The sequence below is a fragment of the Trypanosoma brucei genome (assembly GCF_000002445.2).
Source record: "Trypanosoma brucei brucei TREU927 chromosome 11 chr11_scaffold01 genomic scaffold, whole genome shotgun sequence".
NCBI classification, from domain to species: Eukaryota; Euglenozoa; class Kinetoplastea; order Trypanosomatida; family Trypanosomatidae; genus Trypanosoma; species Trypanosoma brucei.
Window position 1 is genome coordinate 1220283 of NT_165288.1, and position 19559 is coordinate 1239841.

A 19559-nucleotide genomic window follows, 5' to 3' on the forward strand; every position below is an offset into this window, starting at 1 on the left:
ATACTCCACGGAACGGCATACGACATCTAAAAGACGCCTGAGACGTCCACGGAGGGGAGGGAGAAGAAAGTGAAGACTCCATAGAAACAACAAAAGTTGCGCCCTCATGAACAATGGAACAGAAGAGCAAAGGATGGGAATGATGTGTTTATGCCCCTCAAGAATCCAACTTCGCCCCCGAAATGGCACCAGCGCAAACAACGCCAAAGCCGAGGCCCATGAAGAGGCGAAAGAACATACCCCCACTGTTCCACGTCAGCAGCATCCCTATGATGCCGTAGCCACCAAAACGACCAGAAGTTCGGAGCCACCGCTCCTCTTCAGGGGACTTCCGGAGACGCATGGCTGCGCTAACCAACGTATCCACCTGCTCCTTGCTATAGATTTGATAAAAACTGGGGTCGTGTACCTCCACCGCCTGCTTTCCAACACTTACAACACCATAAGGGTCTAAGAAATCTTCGTACGACAAAGTTTGAGCCTTATCATCACCAGAAGAGTGCCCACAACCACTCCATGAAAACGTTAGCCTCGACCATAGCCAATGGTGCTGCTGCCCTTCAGCATTCTCCTTCTCCCTCTGCATCCGTTGATGTTGTCTCCATGCTACCATAGCTTTCGACCGTTCCCAAAGAACCGCGCGGGCAGCGCGCTCCTCGGAGCAGCCGCAGAAACCATCATAGTAGCAGGCGTAAGCAATCCCTCCGAGAATTCCTATGGGCGTACTGTACCCGGCACTGGGGTAAAAGTAGTGATGCAGTTTAGAGAGCTCGCGGTCGGCAAAGGAGAGCCGCGGGCGGCGGTAGCCGTAGAAGTACAAAACAGAAAGCAAATACCCAATAGGAACCACGCGCCGTACGCCCTGCATGGCCCGAGACTCCATGAGAATAGTGCCCGGTTGTTCCGTGCTGCGCGCACATTCCATGTACTCGGGGTAGTCTCGAGGGTCTATCTGGTAAAATAAGATGGATAAACGATCTAAACCGAACATACCGGCACACCCCGTTGTTTTAGGGGTATTTCCGCTTAATTTGGTACTTATCCGTAATTATCCTCTGAAGAGGCTACTGACTGGGTGGTTAGGTTTATATATGAATATATTTATTTATTTACGTGTGTTTATGTGCGCGCAGACGTAAAAGAAACCACAGCGTGAAAAAATCTGTTACGCACAGCGCGTCATCTTTGTTGAATGCGTCACGCCACACACAAAAAAAAAGGCGGGAATTGAAAGCACAGGGTGAAGAGTAAGAAGAGATAAATAAGGTAAGGAGCCGAGGGTAAGCAAGTAGCAAGCAAGCACAACTACACCACAAGCGACCAACCGCACGGCACCAAGTAGCGGCGTGACGGTTGGGGAAAGAAGCAACGACGGAAGAGCAAAAAAGAGAAAAAGATGTAGCAAAAATGATGAAGGAGATCACAACAAGAACACCCAAGTATTCCGAAGATCTCATTATTTTCGGTGCATCACACGTAACCTTCTCCATTTCGCGCAACTATTTTGTATATATGTTACCACAACTAAACGCACTTTGATTTCTCGGCCCCCCACAGATACATTTATCGCTGCTTCTATGCTTTACAAACCCCTCATACACGCACATATATACACGACTCAACGACGGGGCAAAACGAAGCTGGACCACCAGGGGAAAAGAGGAGGACAAAAACAAAACAATAAATAGAACGACGGCTATATCAATGCAGCCAACAAGACACACGTATCCTACTCTCCGGAAACGGCGTGGGGAAGTTGAAATCGGTGTGAAATGTCCGAGGTACAAAATCAGAGAAAACATCGACACAGAAGAAAAAAAAACAAGCAGAGAAAAAAGTAACCATCGAGAAAGCAAAACGAAATAAGGAGTACGAAAATAGAAGAAATACGTATGTATATATATACGTATATATACAGGTAATTGAGCACTGTGGTGAAGAATGAGCTTCAGCTCACGCAACTGCACTCAACGGCTCAACCGCAACACTTTGTTAGAAGTTGTGCGCGTCATATCCTTCAGTGTTTCGTCCGTGTCCAAAATGTTAACCGAAGCCACTCCCTTCCGTTGGAGTTGAACCAACCGCTTAGCAAAAGCTCCGTGCACATACACACGCATACGCGTCCCATTCCACTGTGCCCACTTCCCATCCGACAACTTAGATCCACGCACCAAACTATTTTCGGATGTAGCATAAGGAACGGTGCAACAAGGTAAAGGTAAAGAGAACGGAAAACCAAACAACAATGATACGTCCCCCCACCCCACATCCGCTCCCTTGTCCAATCAAAATTCCCTACGAGCACTCCCACGAGGAAACGCTCAGAAGCGGGGTCAACTTTTTGCAATATACCTGTGCGTGCACATTTGGAAAAAAAAAAAGAAAATACAAATGAAAAAGCGACGCGCTTTTTTTCGTCTCTGCTTCCTCCTTCCCAACAAACAAACTTTACTTCTCCTTTCGCTCGTTACCGATTCACCTTTCCACTTCTTTAACCTTATGTCATGTTACACACTTACTTCAATTCAGTATTTCAAAGAGAAAAGGGTCGCGCTTCTCCGCGTAGACGAACTCAAAAACGCGCACACACGCAAAATTCCTTATCGGTACCAAATCACACCCTCCTGATTATGCACAAAGTTTACTCCATATCATGGCAAAACCCCTTGCAGTACCGCTCGGCAATGGGGCCACCACGCCAAAGCGGAATAAACACCTGGCCCACCTCCTCATTAACAACTGCTTCCTCTATTATCCGAGCAAAGCGACTCTGCACCTTTTGGCAGTAACGTAAGAGCGCAGCCGTCTTCGCTCGCACAGCCTCAACATCTTCCGCAACTTCATCCAGGACTGCCATGAGCCCGAAATCCGCCGCTTTCATTGTGTTACCACTGTCTTGAGAAATGAACAGCGGCGGCACAACGTCGCCCTTCCCCGCGCGTTGAATGTATAGACCTAAAAGTATAAGCCACTGCATGCAGCGCTCCACACCCGTCGGGACGACACCATCAGTGGATTGAGATTGCTCTTCTGAGCGGGATAAACCCCCTTGTTCATCTGATCCATCGGTCGCTGATGCAGACAACTGGGCCGAACCGTTCTCCCGCTGTGATAAAAGCACGACAGAGCGCAACTGAGTAAGCTCGTTGTGTAAATCTTGCAAGAACGAGCGCCAGTCATCAACTTGTTGTTCCATGGCTTTGAAGTTATCCTTGTGAAAGGACCGGGGTTGCTCATCGCCGTGGAAAACTAAACCACTCAAGCACTCAAGGCACTCGAAGAGCAGGTGCATCGTTAACCGGCTCCAATACAGCAACCCACGGAGCCTCCCCGAATGAACATGAAGTTTTTCACTTGGGATAAGGAAGAAACCACCCACCGTTTCTTTTGGCACGCTCGGTGGCAGAGTCCATTGCGCATCTCGAAACGACTCCCTCATGCGGGATGCCACTGACTCCAGCTCCAAACTCACGCTGACCATCCACGCAGTGCTACATCTTGGTGCCCCTTCAGCCACAGAAAACTGCCCACCGACGCTCCCATTTCGTGATCCCCCACAATTTGTAGACTCAGATGCTATCCATGTCCTGTCGCCTCTCAAAACATGAGCGGCAGCATTTCCACTCTCGCTTATGCTCTTTTCGCCATCACTTTGGCAGTCATTGAAGTCAGAAAACAACGCCTCCGCAACCACCATGATGGACTCCCTCCGACACACATCAACCATTACCTGAGACCTGCGAAGATGCCACAGAACGGCGTACTGCATGAAGTCTTGAAAAAGATCCGGTTTCTGACCCCCCTCATATGGCAAGTATATGACTTTCTGCGTCTCTCCAAGACAGCACCAAAACTTTCCGACGTCCTTAACAAATGTTTCCACGAAGGCGACCTCGTCGCCAATCATTGTCATAATACGCTGCGGCCGCATGGCCACGACGGAGACCTGACTGGGCCGAGGTGAGTGTGTGTGAGATGCGGCAAACATATTATCTACGCTGTTCCGAGTGCGATGGTTGCCACCACTAGCATATTGGGCCGGTCCTTGGCTTTCCCGCTCACTAGTTAATGCATTCACACTGCCATGACGCGATGCCTTCCTTGCAACGTCACAATATAGGTGCTGCTGTGCTGATAGAAGGCGGGAATTGAGAGTGATCAGTCCTCCTATTGCCTCATTAATCTCCTTGGGGGAGCTTGAAACAGAGATCTGCTCCACTTGTTGAAGCGCCTGATTGAGAAGTTGAACGTGACGGTCGCCGTAAATTGAATTGGACGCATCCCAGTTTGCCTCGGGTGGCTGCACCAACGTCGCATCTGCTTCTTCAAGCAACCTCTGTGCTTGCGTGCGAAGCGCCTGCTCTATGCGCGCAATACCATTAATAAACGCAGTATTCCGCTCGACAATACGTGCATTGTGCCGTTGTAGACTCTCCAATTGTCGTCTATGAGATTCCCTTTCCCCTTGCCCAGAACGTGTCAGTTGTGCCACCCAACGCAACAGTGACTCGGGTGGTAACTCACAACCACTCATGCTTACAGGATCTTCCACCCTCGAGTAACTGTTGCTGAAACCCCTAACAGAATCGCGAAGCTTATCAACATCAAGGCGCGGTGATGGGCTTGCACGGCCACTAACGGCATTAGTGGCGCTACGGCTGACACCAGGACGACGAGGATACGAAGAACTCTCCCCCCTCTCCGCAGCAACTCCCACACTGCTTAACCTCAGCCGTTCCACAGCGGCGGCGATTACGCGACCCTCATGACTTTGGTACTCCTGCTCGATGGCATTTAATGCGGCACCATCGATCGCAGGGCCAAGTTGGTCACCGATGGCTAGCCGCGACACCAAACTATGGAGTTTAGACATGTCATCGAGAAGAAGACGCGATGATCGGGAAGTGGCGGAAAGAGTCTTGAAGTCCTCGAGTTGCTTCGCGAAGTTCGTGAGCATTGCCATCATCTCTGGTGACGTGCCAGCCTGCACAGGAATATTCCTGTCACCATATTTGTTAGTTGCGTTGTGCTCATTGTAACCTCTGCCTGCGTTAGACACGTGCGGATTATTGTTATTAAAACTGCCGTAGTAGAAACCAGATGACTCTACGCGTGTCGGCACAACAGCAGATGGACGCTGTGGGCAGACATTGCTCACAGTACTTTCCTCACGCACTAACGCGCCTCGTTTCTCTGTGGCAAAAACAACAGGGTGGTGAACAGATGAAGCCCCTTGGGGTCCGGCTCCCGTAGCAGCACTCGGAGAAGTTGCCGCCGGGGGGGGGAGCGTAGAAGCTGGAATTTGATGTGCAACCATTTGTGTGCGGCGAGTGTTCGGTGCATCTACGGTGACTTTTCGCTGTTGCGGAACAGAGGTTAATTGTCCACCTCTGCATAGTGTTTTTGTGTCCTCGTAGTTGAACACGGAAAGGTATCTGTCTGACCGTCCTTCCTTCTCCGCAATGACTATAAACGGGACGGCAGTTAGCAATTGTGCTCCAACAGAAGTGACGCTCCCATCCAGTCCCATACCGCGGAAGAGCACCGATGGAGCTAGAGGATCACTTAAGTCTATAAGAGCGATGGACTCCTTGTTGCATTGCAATAGTCCTCCATATCCCGTCACAAGTGCCTTGTTGTCTAAGAAGGACATGCTGCTCAAGCTCACCCCAACAGCACCTGTGACGGCACAGGTGCCTGGATCCACAATAACGAGTGTACGGTGCATTGCAACATATATGAGATCACTAGGTTCATAAAACTGAATGAAACGCATCTCCCCCTTCATATTAACCATATTTTCCGCCTTGTCATTTGATTGGGTGTGCACCCGCACATTGTTACCGTTGGAATCAAAAACCCGAATATAATTGTCATTACTAATCGCCCATATCTGTTTGCGGGTGCTAACGTACACAACACTAGAAATGATGGTGGCAATGTTCCGACTCTTGCTGCAACGTCGCGCCTGCGGATCCCACACCTTCAGCGCTTTATCTTTACCTGCCGTTAACACCTTCCCATAACTAAGAAACCAAACTCCGGTAATCGTCTGTGCGTGTGCATTGCGCAACACACCAGCAACGCTATAGTCTGAAAGATCGACGATAACTATACTACCACGACTGACACCACACCACAGGACATACGACTCCTCACCCTCCACACCGTGATCAGGTTGGGGTTTAACGGCGGCAGAAACAACCGAGTGACTACGGTTGGAGCGGTGCTTTGGTGAAGACGTCTTAAATGTCACCAACTTCGCCGCTGGAACACGTACAACCGCCATCGCATGCACATGGGTTACGTCTAATTCGCGGTTAACCTCCAGCTGCACTCCCTTAAAGTCTAGTAGGGTGACAGGGTCATCGTCAACCGCGGCAAAAAATGACGCATTATCAGGTGCGACAACCAGCGCCCGCACTGCCTGAGTGAGAGACATGCGCGAAACGGGGCGCATAAGCTTAAGGTGATCCGGCACTTGCTGTTGGGCAACTTTCCTAATCACACTCTTGCCATTGCTGGTTTCAGTTGCTGTCTCGGGTGACTGGGAACCGATGTGAGTGGAACTTCCATGGTCCACGAAGGTGTCATCATCATCTGCCGACACGGTCGCGTAGTGTGTTGTCGGCACTACAACAGTTGAAACCGCCGGGCACTCCGTTGATTTCACGCTATTCAAACTAGGCCTTGTGACACTGGCGGTGTCGCTGCGGTTGTTAGTTAGTTCGCCATCGCTATTCGAAAAATTCTCGGTCAAACTATCCTCCAGGTCGCGGGTCCGGTCGCCCTCCGGCACAGCCGCCACAGTGTATAGTTGAACACGCGACTCGGCCTGCACTGCAGCTGGGGGAAGACGTGCAAATTGTTCACCAACGCCCCAACCGCCACCTGTTTCGACAGAGCCGAGCGAAAGCTCAGGAATGAAGGGTGCTGCCATAACTGCGTTAAAACGCTTACCTCAACCACAATAAAATCCCTACGTCGCACCACGCGCAATCCGCTAGAAATAAATCAATCAGTCAATATGTATACAGATACGTATATATTTATGTATACTCTTATTAGCTTCTCTGAAGAGAGAGAGAGCAATTTTGCTACACCCCAGTACCCTCACTTTCAAGAGTACAAATCACGAAACAGTCCTCAATGGAAGGCAAAAGTTCACAATATCTGGGATCTCCTCTGCCAATTCCGTGGTTGCGTGGACCCTCCGCTTTGGAGGAAGCGACCGCGTGAGGCGTCGAAGGGAGGAACCGCGCGCACGGCTTTGATCAATTTTCCCTCCGTTGTGTGACGCCTCTCCTATTGAATTGTAACTTTGTAGTCTGTAATGCAATTCCACGCCGTTAATTTCCTTTCTCCTGCCCCCCTTTCCCTCTATACTTGTTTTCTACCAGTTATCTAAGTGAGACCAACAGTTACCAAAAAAAAAATAAACAATAAAAATAAACAGTAATGGCCATGATATCGGGAAAAAAAAACAAATAGGACACAACATGAAAGAATTGAGATAACAAAAAAAAATATCTCGGCTTTACAATTTCCCTCCGCCTCCCCCTCTCGATGAAACACACTGTACACGCCTCGTAATGGCCATCGTTGGGACCATTACAATTAATGTTGGTATTTCTACAGCTACTGTTATTCTCGCTTTTCCACATACACACACACACACACACACCAAATGAAAATTATCCTCCTCACGATATTACCCACTGGACCTTTCCTTTTGATGCTACGGTTACCGCCGGTTTGTTTCCTCCTATGCCGAACTACCCAACTCCTTTGACAAAAAAAATAAAAAGAAAGATTTGTCTTCAGCACGATCACCCCTCCTCAGCGGGCCTCTCCTGGTGGCGGCTGCTTAGACAAATTCGGAGGCAATAAAGTAACATACCTTGAGATGAAGAAAGGGGGGAGCGTATATGGTGCTTTAGGGGAAGGGGAGAAAATGAACAGGAGAATAGAGAGTCGTTGACAGAGAGAAAAAGTGAGTAACGCTCAAAAAACGAAAGAATGTGAGAGTGGAAACAAAGGCAAGGGTTTCCACAGAGGCCGGAAACCACAAGGACTTTACTGAAGTAATGCATCGTAGACCCTTGTCACTCCTGATAGCTTTTGGTTTTTTGTTGTTGTAGTTTTCTTTTTCGTTTATATCACTGAATAAAATAATAAAGTAAACCATTTTAAGAGAGAAATGGTCTCCCTCCCACAGATCGACGTCCTCAAAGAGAAAGGTCGGCAGACAAGTAAGAAGAGCAAAATCACAGAGGAATCGAGGGTTCAACAAGGAAAAAGGGAGTATCAATTTCATTGTTTAAACAACGAAAAATATCAATAAGCTCAGAAGAGGGGCACGTCCAAATGGAACGAGCTGTAATGGAGGACATAGGAAAACGTTTTCTCCAACATGCTCCACCACCTCAACAATACAAACACAAACATGAAGCTCCCGCCCCCGTACTCCCGAGGTACTCTCTCCTTCACTCATGTGCCACAAACTCCTACAAACTCCAGTGCTGATGTGGCTGCCGCGACAGTTCACTACATTACTGCAGTTGCGACAGAAGGTAGTCAAGAGCCTTTGTGCGCTCGCCAAAATCCCTTACAGCAAGGCAGGAACACTTCAACGTCTTCCGTACCGAACCGTCGGCGGCCATTCTGGTGAGTCCTGCCCATTGAGCGAGTTTCTCGCGCTCGTCCATGCTTACGAGGTCAATGTTGTTTTGTTTGGCGAGAGCAGTAACAAGCTTTTTGTATTCCTCATCCTCGCAATCATCAGCAAGTACACAAAGGTGAGCCGTGCGGCGGTCCAAGGCCCGTGTCACCTCTGAAAGGCCGCAAATGAGGCCATTCGTCTCACGAGCTTTCATCAACACAATCCGGAGAGCGTCTTCGAGGCTGTCCGGCATTGCATCTGCGACGGCATCAATCACCGCTGGCTCTGGAACCTTATCTGCAACCAACGATGTCTCCTCTGCCATTATTTCTTAGATGTTTACCGTTGTGGGAAAGGACGCTAGTCCCACACACGCACATACGAAGATGTAATGGAAGCAAAAAAAAAAAAGTTAAAAAAGAGGAAGAAACGAAAGACGAGTGGTAAGGGCAACCTGAAACGAAGGCATGGAGCTTAGAACAACAGGACTGATCGTCGCCGGGCTCACCACAAGTAAATGCGGCAGCTCCCAGACCGTCTGTGGGGCTGGCCGGGAAAAAAAAAAATGCGTTTCCCCCTCTGCTCATTCTTCACTAGTAACGGTTGGAGAAATAGTGCTTGAAATAACAAAACATCAAAAGAATATGCGACACCGTGCGTGTACAAATGACAACGAACTCCCTCCAGGGGCTCCACACTTCCAACCACGTGTTGCTGCCACAGCATTTGATTCCAGCGGTCAGAACTACTTGTGACGGAAGGCGTGACGCCGTTTGCTCGAGCGCTGCCTTTCCTTTCCACGTGACGACACATGCGGTTTCGCGTGGCTTCCAGGAACACCTGCAGCACCAAAGTGTTTCACTGATTCGCGTCCAGACTTACGGCCACGGAGCAACATCGTGTTTTTCCCCGTCGGTGCCATCATCGCAAGCTGATCGAAGGTTAAGCACTCGCCACCAGCACCAGTAATGCGCTCGCGGGCGCTCTTCGAGAAGCGGAGGGCGCAGATACGGAGGGCTGGAATGCGGGTCATGCGAACATCATCGAGCACGTCACCAACAATGACGGCAATTGGTGACTTCTTCCCCTTCTTAAGCCACACGGTGCGGCGCCTCATGCAGACAGCAATGCGGCTGAGTGAAATGGGCGCACGGTTGTTACGGCTCTTCAGCAGACGCTTGTGGATAAGTTTATTGAATGGGGAATTGGTACGCTTCCCAAGGAACTTGTACAGCTTGATGAGGAGCTTTATGTACGGGTTCGTCGAGTAGGTGTGGTGGCGCACCACCCGCTTCTTCTTCTGCACTCCGGTGAGGTCTACGCCCATTGTCTGGTCTGCTTACCCAAAGTGACAATTAGGGTGGGGAAGTTCCGAACACGCACACAGGCACTACCATCATTGTACACGTTGTTTAATAAAACAACAGTTTAAGACGAGGAGGTAAAAGAGAATGTTGGATAATCAGCAAGAGTGTAATGCAAATAACCAGAAAGTAGAAAAAAATCAAGCACAGAAACGTGCACACGCATGTAGAGGTAGCGGGGCAGGTAACATCTCCCCGCCCTTCACTTACAGCTTCCCTGTCGCTTGCAGAACCTTCAAATCCAACAACCACACCATCCCACATCTCCATATCATCTGCCGTGGCCGTTGTCCAACCCCGTCTCTCACCGTGAACAACAAAGTGTGAATGTGTGAAAAGAGAAAAAGTTAACGCTGTTACGTAGCCAGTATCCCACAATATCAATAAACCAGTCATCCTCACTTTCTTTACCCCTCCCCATCAACCGGGGGAAATGTGCACATGTGTGATGATTTTGTCAATAAAATCCGGCCCCCCACACCCATCCCATGCTCCGAGCAGAACTCGCGTCCGTCAACTAAATATATGCTGTTACACATAACTGACCTTCCCAACTTCTCCCTCTTCGTGTTAGTGGGCAACCTCATTCATCTTCTAGGAGGAGCATACATAAGCGGTTTCCCCCGCTCCCACTATACCTCGGGCCTCCCCTTCATTCCTTCTTCACTTCCCTTATCCCCACGTAATTAGTTAGCACCGCATATGGCTTTCCGCTAAACTTCCTCCCTTCGAGGACGCTAAGCATCTGGTGGTGCATGCATGAAAGGCTTTTGGTTACCGGCCATAGAGGCAAATGGCTGACCCAACGCACTGTATGCCCACGCCCACAGTGACGCACGACGCCAGCGATTCCTCTCTTCCATAGACGTAGCAGACGGTGCTTCATTACCTTCCCCTGTGGGTGACGGATCTGAGGCTACTGGTGAAGGACCATGCGTTCCCGCAAGGCGTGCAATGGTGAATACAAAATTATCCAATGCCGGATCGTCGGTGCTCCCGCTTGCAGCCACCCATGTGCCAGACTGCAGCTCCCCCTCCAACTGTTGAACTCCCCAACCACTAAAACCACAGATCACAACAATATCTTTTGGGTCTGCGGTGCCATCCTCAATTTTTTGTTGAAGAGTGTCATAACTCCCATCGATCCATAAAGAGTGGGATAACGGAATGGCATCGTCAACATCAGGAATTCGGTGAAGTAACAACATAGTAGAGTCGAAGGAGCCACGACTCACAGGCCCACCAATCATCACAGTATGATTGCATAGATGTTTGGCGAAAAGCGGATGGGCGCTGCTCAGCCTCATGGTCATACTGACAGGCATCAAAGCACCCTTATCGTTCTCCAGTGGCTTATTCAACACCAACGCAGCCGATTCATTCGGTGTGACACGCACGACGATCATGACGGTATAACGAAAAAAGTCGTAGAGCTGTGGGTGTGCCAACAGCAACTGCGCTTTCTTTGGAGTGTCAAAGGTAGCCTTCTTGTTGCTGCTCCTATCGTCACTTTCCTCCTCGCTTATCACACCTTCCTCACTGGAAGTATCCTTCGTTTCTGCCTTTCCCTCTGTATGTACGTCCTCCTCTGAAGTCCGGCTCACGCCCATATCTTCGTAAGGGACACCCTCCAAAACCTCGGACAGTCCTCTAGTAAGCGACAGGTGATGCATTCCCTCAACGGCACTAACCACAGTGAGCTTCGGCGTGGGAACGGACCTCACTTCCTCTGGGGGTGGTGCAACAGAATTGGAGTATTTCACAGCCGTATCAGTCACGTTGGCCAACTCCCTCAACGCAGCAAAGGCATTGCCAATCTGCGTTGAGGTGAACGGTGTGCTCTCAAAGCTTTGTCGCAGAATGTCCACCATCGATGGTGACTTTGCTTCCATTCCAGTGTTGTTCGCATCACCACCACCGTTATTGGCGAGAGGAATGAAGAACTCCCTCCCACCATTCAACCGCCGTACGAGTGCATCGACAAACACACGAGTTTCATGCCACCCAGAGAGTTTCGCTACATCCATAGGCACCCACTTTCCACAGCGGTGATCATATACACGACGTGGAGAACATGTGAGTGCAGTGCGCATCGCTACATCCTTTTCCACCTGCGACGCCTTTTTGTACAACTGCTTGTATACAGTGCGAACAATTTTCTCCATCCTTTTGCTTGGTCCTTTTCCTCACACAACCTCGCCAGTCACCTACACTACTTGAGCAGAGGGAACCTGGCAGTTCTGCACGGTGGGGACATAAACGCCAAGTGGAGCGAAAAGACCACAACAGATGAGAAGTACGCCGAAGAGAAAAGGTACGCGTGCCACAATAAGTAAAGAGAAGAGCAGAACCGCTGGAAACGCCAGCAGATCACATTTCATAAAAGGAAAAAATATGTGATGATGAAAGGGACTACATAAAGTAGCAAAGGTGGAATAAACCGCAGAATCCCGCCCTCCCAATCCCCTTCTTTCGCTCTTGATACCGTAGCAAAGGCACCCCATCAACAAAAAGAAGCACCAACGGTACGGTGTCCATCCCCGGAGCCCAGAACAGAATGTATTTATTTTGACGCTGTTGATCAGGTCGCAAGAGGTAAAGGAAAAAAACAAGTAAAAACAAAGTAAAAGAGACCACGCAGGAAGTACACACTAAATTCTGGCGGGCGCACCTCATGCACATACACCTTCATAACAACGGACAGCACGTAGACCCTGATTCAAAATGTTGAAAAGCCAATAAAAATCCTGCTGATTTGGGGAATATAACGATCCCTCGTATCTGCACGACGAACCTAAACCATGCCCTCCGCAGGTTCCTCGGCTTCCTCATCGTTTACAACTACACGTTTAACGACTAAATTCATTGGATTGCCTTTACGCGATTCGCGTATGCTCGCGGCATTATCAATGAACCGCTGCTCCTCCCACGCTGACTCCAAAGAGCTCCAAAGCCGCCATGTCACAACAGCCATCATCGGTCCCACCGGAAGGAACATGCGATTGTGGTAAATGGTGAGGTAGAATCCCATTGCAGTAGATATGGAGGAAACACCGGTTAGACCAAAAATACTCCACTGATACAAGTAAACGCTCCATGAGGCGCTTGTGTGCTCCTTTAGTAGCCGCGTGGACCCCTCTTTCGAAAGCGGGCCCCCCGCAGCAGCAGGAATCACATGTACATCAGTTCCCAAAGCGCTTGCTCTGGCGACACGTTGGCGATGATCCCGTTGACTGGTGAAATCCTCAAGAACGGACAACCGTGCCGCTCGCCGCACCTCCTCATACGTCAGCTTCGGTGCTGCAGGTCGTTTAATGGAAGGCGCAGGCGGAGCGCTGACGCTCATCTGGGAGGGTTGCTCCATGGCGTCACTGCGATAAACTTTTCGTATCAATAGTGGGTAGAGAGCGGGGTGGGTATTAGGTAGGTGATGGAAGGGAACGAGTGACGGTTAACCGAGTTAAAGGGCAACGCGGAAGCAAGCATAGACAGCCATGTGCTTCATTTTTAAAATATTACACAGAATACATTTCACTTCCACTGATCACAAAAAGAGCGTATGAATTCATACACGTCCGTAACAGCATGTTGTGCTTCCTCACCAATACCACTAAATCACTCGACAGATTTGTTTGCGGTTGAACCCTCCTCAATCAGTCACCCCCATACATGGATGCGCTTCTTTTTTCTCATTCGCTTTGGAATGTGGGTTGCTACACGGAGCGCAGCGGCACCACGGCACCGCGACTCGATCGTGAATTTTCCGTAGGCAACACAGCACACTAGCGCAAACCAAACGAAACATGAGTTATGGCTGAACCCCACGCGAGATTCACCTAACAACATACGCTACCGAGGTGCCACACAACCAAAACCCGGTACATACTTGTACAAAGAAATAACCACCAGTTGAATGCAAAGGTCTTCGTTATCCACATTGTGGTACCGTACAGTGGTCCACACCATTTATTTTAGAAAAAAGCACAAAACCGCACCTAATAAACCCAAACTCCTCACTTGTACGGAACGGTGAGTCCTTCCCACTGGGACTAACGGCAGTGCTAACCGTAGCCGTAACGTCCCACTTTCGTGTAACATCTACGGGTCAAAGGCTTGTGCAGTGAGGCGGCTCCCCTGCAGAAGTATGGCCTGCTTTTGTTCGAGATCCTTCTGCAGTAAGGCGAATTCCGATCTGCGTTCCACTACAGTCCCCAATTCCCGCTTAAGGTGCTTCATTAGCTCCTGCACCTCGCCACGACGCCGCTGCAAGAGCTCGAAATCGTGACGCAAGATTGATTTTGCCCCTTCCAATTTTGCTATGCACAGCACCGCATCCAGCTGCTGAGACATCGTCTTCTCCTGCTCTGACATAAGTGATAGCAACTCCTCAAATAACTTCACCCAACGCCCATCCACTCCCCGCCGCGCCGTTGTGACACGCACACGCTCCTTCTCCACAGCATTATAGACATTGTCCCGTTGGCTGCGCAATGCCGCAAGGCGAGTAGCGAGGGTGTGACCCTTGTTAGCAATGTTTCGTAGGACACAGACGTTAGTTGAGGCGACAGGAAGCTGGGTCTGCCCAACCCCCGCGTGATCAGAACCTATACCGGTAGCGGCAAAGTCACCGATCAATTCTTGAACTGAAAGCTCCTCGAAACCCCACTGAAGCAGTTCCCTTTGTTCATGTTCCCACGCTGTACGTGTAAGCTCTACGCTGGCTACGCGTGATTCCTGTAAAACGTGGTGCTGCCGCGCGCACTGAACAGCTTCTTGTAGCTTCTCACTGATTTGCTCGCGGAGCTCGCCACAACGTAACCGCGTGCCGCTCAACTCGTTTTGTCGTCTCTGCGTATCGTCAAGAAGCGACAAAACAACAGCCTCCTTCTCTTGTATACCCATGCGCAGATCAAGCATATCATCCATTAGTAAGGACATCACACCCTCCGCCTGAGAACGAAGGGTTTTGTTCCATAATTTTTGACCTTCAAGTTGTTCTCGTATGGAACTCTCCAACTTCCTGACGGATGCAACGACAAAATCGGCCCTGGATGTGCATATATTTTTTATTTCTTCCTTTTTTCTTGAAGTTTTGCTCTCGGAGTCACGCAGCCGGCCCAGCTGGTCTCTCAACGTGTCCAGCTCCGCGCTATGAAGTTTCTCAAGACAACCCAGCTCCATCCCACAACGGCTCTGTTGCTCCACATATTGACTCCGCGCAACGCTGTCGTCGCTGGCCCTCACTGCCGCAGCCTTGCGATCGGCACATTCAATAGCTTCTAGCGTTAATTTTTGAAATCTCCGTGCAGCCTCATTGGCTTTTGTTGAAATGTCGTTCATGCGAGATTCCATTCGCTGTTTGGCAAGTTCACGAAGTTTTTCAGTCGCCTGCCGAAGTCCATCGCGTACCTCTGTGGTTCTTTTGGACCTCTGCTGGGCGCGGTTGTTGAAAAAATCGAGGTATGTCGACGCCATCTCTCGGAAAAAGGTATTCAGCAGTTCCTTTCTCGCGGTCGCGTCCTGCAAATATGACAGCGTGTGATTATGTCGTACCTCACGAGCCACTTCATTGGTTTCTTTATGCAAGTAATCAACAACACTACCTGCAATTGACGCGAGTCTCTCCTTATTCCACTGCTGAAACAGACGGAGGGCGGCAGATATTTTCACCTCAATGTTGGTACCACCACCCGCCTCACTTTCGCTGTCATTAGCATAGCTACTAGCAGACATTCTGTCCTCTTCATCAGTAAGGGCAACTAAAATTCCCTCCTCATCGAATCTATGGTTTTGTAGCAACAGCTCTCGCTGCTGCTGCATACGCTTTATTCTTTCTTGAGTGTTTTCTATACTGGTTGCAAACGATTTCAACTGACCTTGATACACTTCACTTGTTGCAACAGTTATCTCGTCAGATTGCTGTCTCAGTAAACGTATGGTATTCTCCTCAAGAGATTCAATGCGTTTCCGGTTCTGTTCCTCCAACGTTTGCCGTTCAGCAACCAAAGAAACCTCACCTGATTCAAGCTGCATTTCCTTCTGGATAATCGCAGTTTCCAGCTCTATTAGTTCAGTGTCTGACTTTATTTGAAGCAGGTTTATTTTACTCTGAACCTCACGGAGCTCGATTTCAACCGCGTCCAACGACGCCAGAAGATCCCGCTGTTCAGCTCGCCGTCTTGCTTCTTCTTTGTTTACCTCCACAACTCCCTCTTCCTCCCCCCACTTTGGTGCTTTTCGAGCCTCGGAGGAGGTTGATGTAGTTGGTTTCCGCCTAGACGGTACAGGACCCTCCAAAAAAGCCAAAGGGTCATCATCGTCGATATACAATGTATCATTGTTTCCAACGCCACTTAGTAGAGACGCACCCCCTTCAGCACGCGTCGCCGCTCCTGTTGTCGACATTGGGGATGCCTGCCACCTTCCAGCTGTTGGGGCGAGAAATGACAAAGAATCTTCTTCCCTTTTAGTTGCTGACGTTTGTGGCAGGTCGTCGTCTAATTCCCATGGAAGGGATTCCTTCGTCACCGCTTTCGCACCAGCTGTGGATTGGGACGCCACCTCCGACCCTTGTTGCCGCCGTCCAGCTCTTCTGCCAACTCGATTCTCCTCTCCAACAAAAGAAGCGCTTGCTGCAGCAGCGGATGTCTCCAGCGTTGGCACAGGTGTGGTGACTGAAGGGTTCGGTTGCTTTGCTAACGGTTTCGGCATCTGTGCCATCACGGCTTCAAGCGATTTCAGGTCATCCGCGAAGAGATCGTCAAAGTTCATCGTCAGTCCCACCAAACCGCGGACCTCTAGACAAACAGCTATGTGAAGAAATAAAAGAGAGGAGGAGAGATTCTTTAAAAATAGAAGACACCTGGAGGTGAACATGCAACCGTGTTGCGGAAGTAAAACTTCTAGGAAAGCATAGCACAACAAAAGTACACCGTGACGCCCCCAATATAACGTCGCAAGCCCTCATACCGTGAAAAAGAACGAACCTCCTCGTCCGTCCTCCCCCGAGACTGTCCATTACACGCCCACTAATGGAGGTGAGGACACCGATATCTACATACTCACATATTCAACATTTCATATTGTTTGTACGTATGCAACACATTTCCTTTCATTCAAGTCATTCAGTGTAAATCCACACACACAGACAGTGTGGGATGCCCTTCAGCAAGATACTGGAAGAAGATCAGATGATTAAAATGCCATGAGTGATTGTTTGAACATAAGTCGGCAGCAAAAATAAAGCATGACGCAGAAAACAACAAAAAACAGAATAAGGGGAATAAAATAGTGAGTGTCTCGAAAGGCAGTGTACAAAGCAGTTTGGGAAAAAATGTCACATCAAACACTTCAGCACACTACCGTAAGCGTGAACAGAGTGAGGGAACATCATCTAAATATAACGGCAGTAAGGCGTTCATAGCATGCAAAGGTGCGACCACGCAGCGACAATACTTTATAAACTCACTCACGTGGGTGTCTCCTGGGAGATGGAAGCGTCAGTTAGCTGTGACTGGCTCCGGTTCATCGACGTTTTCACCACCGGTCTTAGACAAAGGCTGATAACATGTCTGATTGATAAAGAAGAGCAACGCTTTTATTATCTTTTCCTTATCATCCCACGACAGGTCGTTCAAATACACCCCCTTACCGTCTTCGCCGAGGTTTATGTGTAATCTGCTATCCACGTTCTCTACAGTACCTCTAACGGGTGCGTCCTGCGTTGGCTTGATACCATTACTATGGGCACGCCGCAGAGGCGCAGGTCTTTCCTGTCGGGCCTGCTTCCCAGCGGCTGAAGTAGCGGATGCGCAAACCTCCTGAACAGGAGGTGGGGGTGCAGGAACGCACGGACTATGTGGCTGCAATCTAGTCTCTCCTGTGGATGCAGACAAAACCGCTGAGTTCCGTGAACTTAGGTTTGGCTCCGCTTGCTGTGCCTTTTGAGGTGGGGACAGTTGCGGAAGTTTAGAGCTAAAACTAGCGCACTGTTTCAGCGTCGAGTTAGAATGCAGCGACATACTTGGCGACGTGTGGCTTGTTGAATGTGGCGTGTTCCCCCTATTTTTCGAAGACTTTGTACGCATCTTGCGCACATCATTTAACGCAACATAGAAAAATTTTTCCAAGTCAGACCTCTGTTCTACAATTTTTGACGCAGCATACCTCATCCGCTGCAGCTCGGTTCGGTGGCATCGCAGCGAGCTCTGTGTCTCCGCAAGTGCCTTTTCCAGCGCCTGAATTTTCCCCTCATACTGGCGGGAAAGCTCTTCACGAAGCGATTTCTTCTCCTGCAAAAGCTCCTTCACGTGCTGTTCCAACCGCTGTGTCTTCATTTGCATTTCACATGAACGTTTGTTGCTATTAGCAATGCGCCGAAGAGCCTCCTCACATGCGTGCTGATGCAAGTCCCCTTTTCTCCGCTCGTCCACAAACTCTGCAGCTTTCATCGTTGTCAACTGCATCAACTCGTCAATATCCTTGACGAGACGGGTGCGCTCCTCCTGCAGTTCCCTGTAGTTCTTCAAAAGTTCATGAGATTTCTTCTCCAACAGCAGCGAAGATTCATGTTCCACACGCGCCTGATGGGACTCACGCATCGTCTCCTCAAGTGCAAGTAGTCGCATTTTTCGGTCGACTGTCTGAAACCGGAGAGCTGAAAGTTCGCTTTCGTGCCGAGCGGTCATTTCTTCTATTTGGTCACGCAGCCGCTGTACCTCCAAGCGGCTCTCTTCGCGAAGGTGTATGCTCCGTGCACAGGCCCGCATCTCAGTCTGTAATCGCTGCGTTAGTGCTGCATACTGAGCAACCTGTTCGTCGCGCTCACCCAACATCTGAGTATATTGCCTCCGAACAGCCTCCGTAGCTTCATTACCCTCGTGTTGGAGTCGGTTTATTTCATTCTGTTGCTCCATCACAGTATTCCGTGCCTCTTCCAACTTTTCCTTGAGGTGCTCCACCACCTTGATAGACTCCTCTTCCTGCCTCTGCAATTCCAACCGTAGCTGCTCATTCTCTCGGGCCATAACCTCACAGCTGCGGGCGTAATCATTCATTGCCGCCTTAGCAACACGCAGATCAACGTTGGCAAAAGTGGAGATAACAGTATCGCCGCTTGGAACTGCATTGGTGCGCTGCGGAGCCTCCGGCGTGGAGAGTCGATTCCGCCGCCCCGAACCCGGGGATACTCTAGACTGCATTGTCTTGTTAACAGAATTCACAAGCTTTCTACCACTCCTATTTCCTTCTTAACCCGTGAAGCTCCCCTGCTATTGTTCTGCTTTCGCTTTTGCGTGACTCAAATACGTGTTTTCTCCCCTTTGAAGCACCGCTTCCGCGCCCTCCTTTACAGATCCAAAAGGGAGAGACCTAACTGAAAAAAGGTAGAATCTTTCTCGCACCAACACAATGGGTGCAACCACCACAAACTGCTTTTGTAGAATTCCTACGCACACTACCACACACCTCGTAATTCAGGCGCAAATAATAAAGAATTGACGCGCGAAGGCGTGGCACCATCAAGCAAAAGGAGA

General features: G+C 49.6%; 9 protein-coding genes across 9 annotated transcripts, besides 2 other annotated features; all 9 read right to left on the minus strand.

The window, feature by feature from the left end:
• Positions 1-157: 157 nt before the first annotated feature.
• On the minus strand, positions 158-991 carry Tb11.02.1770 (hypothetical protein, conserved; the record flags this gene model as incomplete). Its single annotated transcript, XM_823410.1, has 1 exon — positions 158-991. The coding sequence occupies one exon, from the start codon at positions 989-991 to the stop codon at positions 158-160; it is 834 nt and encodes a 277-aa protein (XP_828503.1).
• Positions 992-1084: 93 nt separating this feature from the next.
• Positions 1085-1112: a sequence feature (AT_rich).
• Positions 1113-2641: 1529 nt separating this feature from the next.
• Tb11.02.1810 (hypothetical protein, conserved) lies at positions 2642-6940 on the minus strand (the record flags this gene model as incomplete). Its single annotated transcript, XM_823411.1, has 1 exon — positions 2642-6940. One exon carries the CDS (start codon positions 6938-6940, stop codon positions 2642-2644), a length of 4299 nt encoding a protein of 1432 aa, XP_828504.1.
• Positions 6941-7659: 719 nt separating this feature from the next.
• Positions 7660-7684: a microsatellite.
• An 868-nt stretch (positions 7685-8552) lies between these two features.
• On the minus strand, positions 8553-8987 carry Tb11.02.1830 (40S ribosomal protein S12; the record flags this gene model as incomplete). Its single annotated transcript, XM_823412.1, has 1 exon — positions 8553-8987. One exon carries the CDS (start codon positions 8985-8987, stop codon positions 8553-8555), a length of 435 nt encoding a protein of 144 aa, XP_828505.1.
• Positions 8988-9407: 420 nt separating this feature from the next.
• On the minus strand, positions 9408-9989 carry Tb11.02.1840 (60S ribosomal protein L18, putative; the record flags this gene model as incomplete). The annotated part of the gene is made up of 1 exon (XM_823413.1): positions 9408-9989. The coding sequence occupies one exon, from the start codon at positions 9987-9989 to the stop codon at positions 9408-9410; it is 582 nt and encodes a 193-aa protein (XP_828506.1).
• An 85-nt stretch (positions 9990-10074) lies between these two features.
• On the minus strand, positions 10075-10422 carry Tb11.02.1850 (hypothetical protein; the record flags this gene model as incomplete). Its single annotated transcript, XM_823414.1, has 1 exon — positions 10075-10422. The coding sequence occupies one exon, from the start codon at positions 10420-10422 to the stop codon at positions 10075-10077; it is 348 nt and encodes a 115-aa protein (XP_828507.1).
• Positions 10423-10763: 341 nt separating this feature from the next.
• Tb11.02.1860 (hypothetical protein, conserved) lies at positions 10764-12191 on the minus strand (the record flags this gene model as incomplete). The annotated part of the gene is made up of 1 exon (XM_823415.1): positions 10764-12191. The coding sequence occupies one exon, from the start codon at positions 12189-12191 to the stop codon at positions 10764-10766; it is 1428 nt and encodes a 475-aa protein (XP_828508.1).
• A 629-nt stretch (positions 12192-12820) lies between these two features.
• Positions 12821-13390, minus strand: Tb11.02.1880 (hypothetical protein, conserved; the record flags this gene model as incomplete). Its single annotated transcript, XM_823416.1, has 1 exon — positions 12821-13390. The coding sequence occupies one exon, from the start codon at positions 13388-13390 to the stop codon at positions 12821-12823; it is 570 nt and encodes a 189-aa protein (XP_828509.1).
• A 734-nt stretch (positions 13391-14124) lies between these two features.
• Tb11.02.1890 (hypothetical protein, conserved) lies at positions 14125-16902 on the minus strand (the record flags this gene model as incomplete). The annotated part of the gene is made up of 1 exon (XM_823417.1): positions 14125-16902. The coding sequence occupies one exon, from the start codon at positions 16900-16902 to the stop codon at positions 14125-14127; it is 2778 nt and encodes a 925-aa protein (XP_828510.1).
• A 623-nt stretch (positions 16903-17525) lies between these two features.
• Positions 17526-19226, minus strand: Tb11.02.1900 (hypothetical protein, conserved; the record flags this gene model as incomplete). The annotated part of the gene is made up of 1 exon (XM_823418.1): positions 17526-19226. One exon carries the CDS (start codon positions 19224-19226, stop codon positions 17526-17528), a length of 1701 nt encoding a protein of 566 aa, XP_828511.1.
• Between the last annotated feature and the right edge of the window lie 333 nt (positions 19227-19559).